At 43.1% G+C, this 8214-nt stretch overlaps 1 protein-coding gene across 1 annotated transcript; it reads right to left on the bottom strand.

Moving 5' to 3' along the window:
- Nucleotides 1-602: 602 nt before the first annotated feature.
- Nucleotides 603-5239, bottom strand: si:ch73-335m24.2 (protein eva-1 homolog C). Its single transcript, XM_060062924.1, has 7 exons — nt 5039-5239; nt 3114-3328; nt 2827-2950; nt 2369-2521; nt 2089-2232; nt 1937-2008; nt 603-1439 (listed from the first exon to the last, which is right to left on the bottom strand). The coding sequence occupies exons 1-7, from the start codon at nt 5133-5135 to the stop codon at nt 1057-1059; spliced, it is 1188 nt and encodes a 395-aa protein (XP_059918907.1). The 5' UTR covers nt 5136-5239; the 3' UTR covers nt 603-1056.
- Nucleotides 5240-8214: the final 2975 nt, after the last annotated feature.

The following is an 8214-nucleotide window of genomic DNA, read 5'->3' as shown; positions in this document are numbered from 1 at the left end:
CGAGGACGCCTGGGAACGAGACGTCCCCTCTGTCTAAACTTAGCCAGAGGCTGCGGTTGACTGGGCTCGAATACATTAAACAAAATTATTACACAGGTCTTTTCAATGCGTGGAATGCTCCGCTCACTTGCATAGGTTTACGATTTCGAAATTATTGCAGCTGTAGTTTGACAGTATGTCCACTTCGTGTGGGGTGTTATTTTTTATGCGTTCAGATTACGAGCCGTCCGGATTGAACATTTTGTATACGGTCACATTGCATTTGTAGCATGATTTGTGCGCAGGTATTTTTGTAGCTGGATGAAGTGCGGTAAGTGGATTTGTAGAAAACATTTACCAGGAATGTTTATGTGATGGCAAAGAAAACAATTGAAAACCCAATTCAATTTAGTCAAAAAGAGTTTGTAGGCCTATACCGGATTTAATTCACACGCCAAATCTTTTTCAATTTTATTTATTTATTCAAAGTGAAATTTTACTTGATGAAATATTGGTTCAATAAACAAAAAAACATGTACCTCAGAATCTAACAAAATGTGAACAAAATTAAAATAAAATAATGTTAAACCAAGATTACATAATTTAAGTGATCGTAAAACTATTAACCATTAATTAACATTAGTTGATGCAGTAATAAGCATTGAATAACAAGTAAGTAACTAACATGCTATTAACATTTCACTAATGGTCTAGTAATCAATCACTAATGGTGTTCATGTTTATTAAGGTACAATTAATGCATTGGTAAGGATTTGGGTTAACCCCACCCAACACCGTTAGTGATTCAATTATTACTTGACCATTTGACAACTGTTAATTAACTGTTTTATTTTGCTGTTTATTACTGCATTAAGTAATGTTCATTCATGGTTAAGTATTGTGCTATTTTTGGAAAGTGCTATCAGTAAACAAATAAGTATAGTGTAGTCAAACATGAATGTAAATATACAAATAAAGTGTTAACATGTGCAAGAGTTTAAATGAGTCAAATGTGAAGCCGTTACTTTTGGGACCAACCAGTGTTTTTTTAAGCCACCAAAGCTTTAAACCAACGGCTCAGCAATTGTAAGTTTTAATCTTATGAATGGCATGAGGAACCACGTCTCGATGCGGCCACATGTCTCCATTGGGCAGCTCCTTCGTCTCTCGCTCCACCATCTCCACCGTGGTGGAGATGGTGGGCGTGCTCAGCAGGTCCGCCGCACGGTAGGACCGGGTGAGGCGGCAGAAGGAAGACGTGTCCGACACGTCATCATCGTAGAGGTCCTCTATGAATCCCCGACGGCGTCTACTAGCCGCCATGTACTCCTCGTTCAGCTCGGTCACCAGCTCCTTGACGTCCTTGATCAGTGTGGAGCGCACACCGAACAGACAGAGCAGCAGTAACAGACCTGCGCAGATTCCAGAGACAAAGAAGAACGCCACCTTTTCTGGGAAACCTGTAGGGTTGGATGGTGATACTGTGTCAAACTGGATCCATGAGATGATGACATAGCAGAAACTCTCCAATCCAGGAAGACTATCCTATCCTGGAATTCCCCTAGCCCCGCTGTACCAGTAGGCAAATGTGGTCCTGAGATGCAGGGACGCAGGACAGGTGTCTGTGAACATATTGGGCATTAAAGTGATATCTGATCTTAACTGGTAGGAATGGCACTGCCAGGTTGAGGTTTGATTCCCACCAGAGAATTGATGATGCTTTGCATAAAATAAGGAAGAGTTCGAGAAAAATCTAATATGACTGTTGTCTCCATTTGCTTCCCGCCTTGCTTTAATGTGCACCACAAATTTGTTTCATATACTGTATCTCCAAAGAGCTGGTTAGGAGCACCATTTGGGGCCTGGGATTGGCCCAGTTTACCATGCCCGGCTCACCCTGTGCAGCCATTGCAAGTATAGAGGCTATGAATCCTAAAATATATTCTCTTGTTCTTACCGTGTGTGTAGTCAATTATGTCAAAGGGATCTGATGTCCCTCGACCCGTCTCTTCAAGGAGGAATCGAGGCACTGAGGAGCAATATATGGATTTGAGAAGACAATTCACCTTTCTTGAATGTCTACATTTCTAGTGTAAGATGATCACTTACCACACGTGAAGGACACTCGCAGGTGCTTCCTGATGCCTGGGAAACAAGGGTCACCAAATGTATGTGTGTCAGCTATTAACGAGCAGTTGGCCTTTCCGTAGCACCTGCGTGACACCTTCCTCAGAGCTGAAGGAGACGAACACTCTGAGAAACAATTGGCTTGAATTAAAAGAGGTCAAATACAATAGTAGTTGTCTTTTGGAACTTGGAACAAATAGGCCTGTTCAATGATTATGTATTCAACCACAAGAGGTCGCTATGACACAATGTTCTCACACACCCAGCTCTGTGAGTGCAGTGGATTCCTGAGGACAGTTTGGGCTCGCGTCGACCAGGTGTCCGAAAGAGGCTGAGTAGATGGCGATGACGGTGTCGTTCTTACACATTATCCTCATGCGTTCATTTTCACACACAAGCCGTGTTCGGTGGTGCACTGGAAAGGATTGCAAGGAAACTCACTAATTTTGTCAAAGTAAATTGTAATCTATTTCATCGCTTATGTAATGTCCTGCAATAATGAAAACAATGAAGGCCATTTAAAAAAACAACGACAAATTTAGAAATCAATAATTTAACATTTATCAGCCTGGCTTAGTTATTAAATGACACATATTTGCACGGGAGACATATATATATGACTCTCATATATACACGTGTGTGTGTGTGTATGTATATATATACATTTTTATATTACAATTACAATATTCACATGAAGATTGATGTAGAAGTAGGCCAGACCTGGTCGGCACTTGTAGGACACCAGAAGGTACTTGCTGGTGGATGGGCAGGGGTCCTGTCCAAACACCGGGCTAATTACCGGGATGTGGCATAAGGGCTGATCCTGACATTCTGAGAACACTTTCTGATGGGATAAAACAAGCAAACAAATCCCATTATGTTTTCATCAACAACATCAAATGTATCGAGTCAGCACCACCCAACCTGCTTTGATGGCTGTTTCATTCTTTCTTAAAAAAGGAAACTGCTACAAGTTTTGAAACAGCCCAATGTTATCCTAGGCCTACCTCCATTGCCACAGAGGACGTACATGCGGCCTCTTCTTCCTCCTCCGAGGTTGTGTTTATGCTTGTTGGGGGGGGACAAAAATGCTGACTCGGTACATGGCGTCCATAGAAGGCCGACAGAACAGCGATGGAGGTTCGGGAGGGACATTTGATGGTCAGGATTTCCCCTTCACAGGCATGTCCAGTGTGGTTCTTCAGAACGGTATGGAGGTATACTGACAAAGAAAACAAATCAGGGCACATTTTACACAACTATAAGTAGGCCTATATTTCTGGACCATTAATATTGTTTTTATTTGTACATGTACATCGAAGAATGACTTTGAGAGAGGAAGTTCCTCTCATTCCAAATAAAGCTTTGAAATAAAAATCAACGACTGGAACAGATCTAGTTTAATTGTGCATTGTGCCAGGCCAGCACAATAGACCTGGCTGATGTCAACACAGTAGGTACATAAGACCATTGAAAACAGAACAATGTAGTACCAATCAAACCAAGGGCTGTAATCTAATACCAACAGGAGTGGTTTAATCTGTCCAGAATGTCATAGTGCTATCCAGGTGAAGCCGGATATGGAAAGAGATTTCTTCATTCCTGTTTTTAATGAATCTTTGGTTGCAAACAGGTATGATATCGAAGGTTCACCAAAAACTGATCTTCATCATAATTTTCATTTATTGTCTTCAATAGCTTTATTTTCTAAATGAACTTCTTGCAACCGACTTTGGTTGACAAGTGGGTGGAGCCCCAATCCCTGGGTGCAGCTCTCTGTGGCAATATTTGGTCTTGAATTACCATACAAACACACTTAAAAAGACACAGACGTCACACACAGAATCCCCCCCACACACACACATACAGGCCATGCAAACACACACACAAGGTATAGCGAGTGAGTCAAGGCTCCCCACCCCTCTCATGTGGCTTCCTGTGGTTGTGTGTTTGTGCACGAGTGTGTGTGTGTGTGTGTGTGTGTGTGTGTGTGTGTGTGTGTGTGTGTGTGTGTGTGTGTGTGTGAGTGTGTGTGTGTGTGTGTGTGTGTGTGTGTGTGTGTGTGTGTGTGTGTGTGTTTGTGTGTGTGTCTGAGTGTATGTGTGAGTGTGTATATGTATACATATGGGAGAGCAAAAGGCAGTAACAGGCACTGGCTCACAAAGAAACGCGCCTGTAAGCGTATGTGTGTGTGTGTGTGTGTGTGTGTGTGTGTGTGTGTGTGTGTGTGTGTGTGTGTGTGTGTGTGTGTGTGCGTGTGTGTTAATGTGAATGTGTGTGTGCGTGTGTAATGTGTGCATGTGTGTACGTGTGCGTGTGCTTGGGTACACAAGGGAGAGCCAAAGGCAGTAACAGGCACTGACTCACAAAGCGCTGTTATTAGGGCCACTCATTGAGAGATGCCAAGACTCTCACAAAGGACGTTTATTTTACATAGACTAATTACGCAGCGTGACTACCAACCCTGGCAAAAAGATGACACATCAATATAAGGATGGCCAATAATGTGTATGAGCCTACAAAACGCTTACAAACATAAACATTTCTAACATAACTCAACATGCATTTGATGAATTGCTTTGAAAGTATGAAGAGTGTTCCCAGTGTTGAAATAGTTCATATGATGGAGGATCTTATCAGGCAAACCTTCCCTCTCTGATAACTATGCCTCATTGCTCGAGCTTTCAAAGATGCTTGGAATAAGGATTGACAGAACAGAACACAATGAAATAAAAATATAAATAATAGCAATGATAATTTATATAATTTTAATATTTAATAATAATTTAATAATAACAGAGACACATTTTATAATTATACACTGTAGTTAAGTTTATATTTTTGCTGCTTGAAGTGCCATCACACTTTCTGCCCTAATCCGGTTACTCAAGATGTTCTGAAGATATTTGGATGTAAAAACAAACATACTTACTGGAGAAGTCTGGAGCAGACTCTGTCATGTGATTATTAAGAGCCACAAAGAGACCCAAAATACAGCCAAACTTGTATAAACTCCACGATACCATCATTGTCGTGCATAGCCTGCCTAACAGGCTGCATTGGATTTAATTATAGACACGGTTTTGATAATGGCTGACTGGATGCTATTCGCCAGTCAAAGATGCTATTGTTGTTGATGTAGAAACTCCCCTCCCCTTAGCCATAAAGCCCCAACCAGTCTGTACATTGACTAGAATAATAACTAGAAAATGCATTTCCTGCAGAAAATGCGGTGAGTGCTGTAGTGCAAAATTAGGTTGAAAATATTTTTTAATAAAGCCACATAGATTAAGACATAAAGAAACATTTAATGGCTTAAATCAAGTGAAGGGATTTGAACAAAAGTTCAAAAGTCTAAATGGGGTAAACAATGTAAACATCCACACCATTTAAGAAAAAGTAAATGGTTGGAAACAAATAAAGTGACCGCTGAATGAAAAGCACAAAGCATTGCTAAAAATTCAGAAATGTAAAATGAGTTGAACTGAAGACTCTGAAACGTCAAATGTATTGCCCTGCACTGTGTGTGTGTGTGTGTGTGTGTGTGTGTGTGTGTGTGTGTGTGTGTGTGTGTGTGTGTGTGTGTGTGTGTGTGTGTGTGTGTGTGTGTGTGTGTGTGTGTGTGTGTGTGTGTGTGTGTGTGTGTGTGTGTGTGTGTGTGAATAGCGAGCCGGTGCGTGATTAAAAGTAGCCCAATAGAGTGGGGAAAAACTGCCCACTCTGGCAACATTGCCTGAACGTCCTCCAAAAATAGCCCAATCCGGCGAGAAAAAACGACAATCTGGCAACACTGCTGAACGTCCTCCAACGTAAATCAATGAGACCAAGTTGAAAACGAAGCCGGTGTGGGTGTCGGATTGACTCGGCTGCCAGATCGACTTGGGGTCCTAGATGCGCAATAATGACGCACTTCATGTAAACGCTGTCTTTTAAATGCGCATGCGCGTTTCATTCATTCCCATGTTATTCCCAAGTATTAAAGGTCCCATGACATGAAAATCTCAATTTATGAGGTTTTCTAACATAAATATGAGTTCCCCTAGCCTGCCTATGGTCCCCCAGTGGCTAAAACTTGCGTTTGGTGTAAAACGAGCACTAGCTGTTCTGCTCGCCTTTGAAAAAACGGAGGCTCAAGCGCGCTGATTTGGAAATCTGTGCTCATGACGTCATGAGGAATCTCAGCTCCTCCCCTTACTCTGCCTGGCCCGCCCAGAGACGTTGGCCCGCCAATGAGACTCGACCGTGCGAGCGCCACATGTGTGTGTGTGAATACACACACTGTAACGCAAGTGTTTCTTGTCGGTTCTTTGACGTGTCTTGTATTTCCACAACGAGACTGTCGTGGGGGTTATCTAAGCCATGGTTGAGAAGGAATTGGGGGAAAGGAACTTTGGTTTGACTCGCTGAAGTACATGAACTGCGACATGCCGCCGGTTGCCGCGAGGCACCATCGCCCGGCAGCGGGCAGCCGGTCGCAGGCAGCGCGCGGTTCAGTCGACTTCAGGTTGATGTGAAAGTGGAAGAACCAGAGACGTCGCAGAACCCGACAAAGTCGTTTGTGATTCATAATATCGTCTGGAGGCGCACACAATATGTTATATGATATAGATATCTATGTATTATATGATATTATTTAGATATAGAGCTCCAGGACTGTAACGCAAGTGTTGTACACTTCCTTGTTATTTGGATAACCGTTCTGCTGTTGGTGTGATGGCGCATAACACGTCGGACTCTCGTATCTGGTATTTCTACAACGAGACTCGTATTGGGGGTTATCTCAGCCAAGGTTGAGAATGAATTGGGGGGAAGGAACTTTGGCTTTGACTCCCTCAAGAACATGAACCACGACAAGGAGGAGAAAGGGATCTTTGCCGGGCAGCGCTTATGCACCTCCGCCTCCGGCGGTGGTCCCTCAGCGGGGCTCAAGCGGGAGACATTCGCCGCCAACAATCCCTTTCTCCTCCATGTCGTGGTTCATGTTCTTGAGGGAGTCAAAGCCAAAGTTCCTTCCCCCCAATTCATTCTCAACCTTGGCTGAGATAACCCCCAATACGAGTCTCGTTGTAGAAATACCAGATACGAGAGTCCGACGTGTTATGCGCCATCACACCAACAGCAGAACGGTTATCCAAATAACAAGGAAGTGTACAACACTTGCGTTACAGTCCTGGAGCTCTATATCTAAATAATATCATATACATAGATATCTATATCATATAACATATTGTGTGCGCCTCCAGACGATATTATGAATCACAAACGACTTTGTCGGGTTCTGCGACGTCTCTGGTTCTTCCACTTTCACATCAACCTGAAGTCGACTGAACCGCGCGCTGCCTGCTGCCGGCTGCCCGCTGCCAGGCGATGGTGCCTCGCGGCAACCGGCGGCATGTCGCAGTTCATGTACTTCAGCGAGTCAAATCAAAGTTCCTTTCCCCCAATTCCTTCTCAACCATGGCTCAGATAACCCCCACGACAGTCTCGTTGTGGAAATACAAGACACGTCAAAGAACCGACAAGAAACACTTGCGTTACAGTGTGTGTATTCACATTGATGTGGACGTTGAAGAACCAGGAACGTCGGAGAACCCAACGCTGTCGTTTGAGATTCATAATATCGGCTCACACAGCTTTTGGCCGTGATAATATATATTATATGATATAGATATCTGTGTAGGCTATATGATAATATTTAGATATAGAGCTCCAGGACTCCCGTGTGTTCTAGAATATTTACAGAACACGGCTAAAGGCTGTGTGCGCCTCGCCATTGCGATACATCCACTGTAAACAGAGCACATGGTGGCTGCAAGCTGCTCAGGGCCACACCCCCACCCTCCTCCTTGACACGCCCACCGAAACAGCGCATTTGGGGGAAGCTCAATGTGCGACTGGCTCGGAGTGGCTGTAACTCTGCACCACGGCTGAATTTAGGGAACGTCTTTGAATACTGTGTTAGTTGCCCACTAATACCTATATTAAAGAATACATAAAATAGCATGTCATGGGACCTTTAACGATCTCCTTTCGTTTTCTAATCTATGAATAATAATCGAATGTACAAATTATTGTTTGTTAATACAAATTATTATTATTGTTGTTGTG

The sequence above is a fragment of the Gadus macrocephalus genome, chromosome 10, assembly GCF_031168955.1.
Source record: "Gadus macrocephalus chromosome 10, ASM3116895v1".
In the NCBI taxonomy this organism is placed as follows: Eukaryota; Metazoa; Chordata; class Actinopteri; order Gadiformes; family Gadidae; genus Gadus; species Gadus macrocephalus.
The sequence above is the reverse complement of the archived record's forward strand: the minus strand, read 5'-3'. Positions and strand labels throughout refer to the sequence as shown.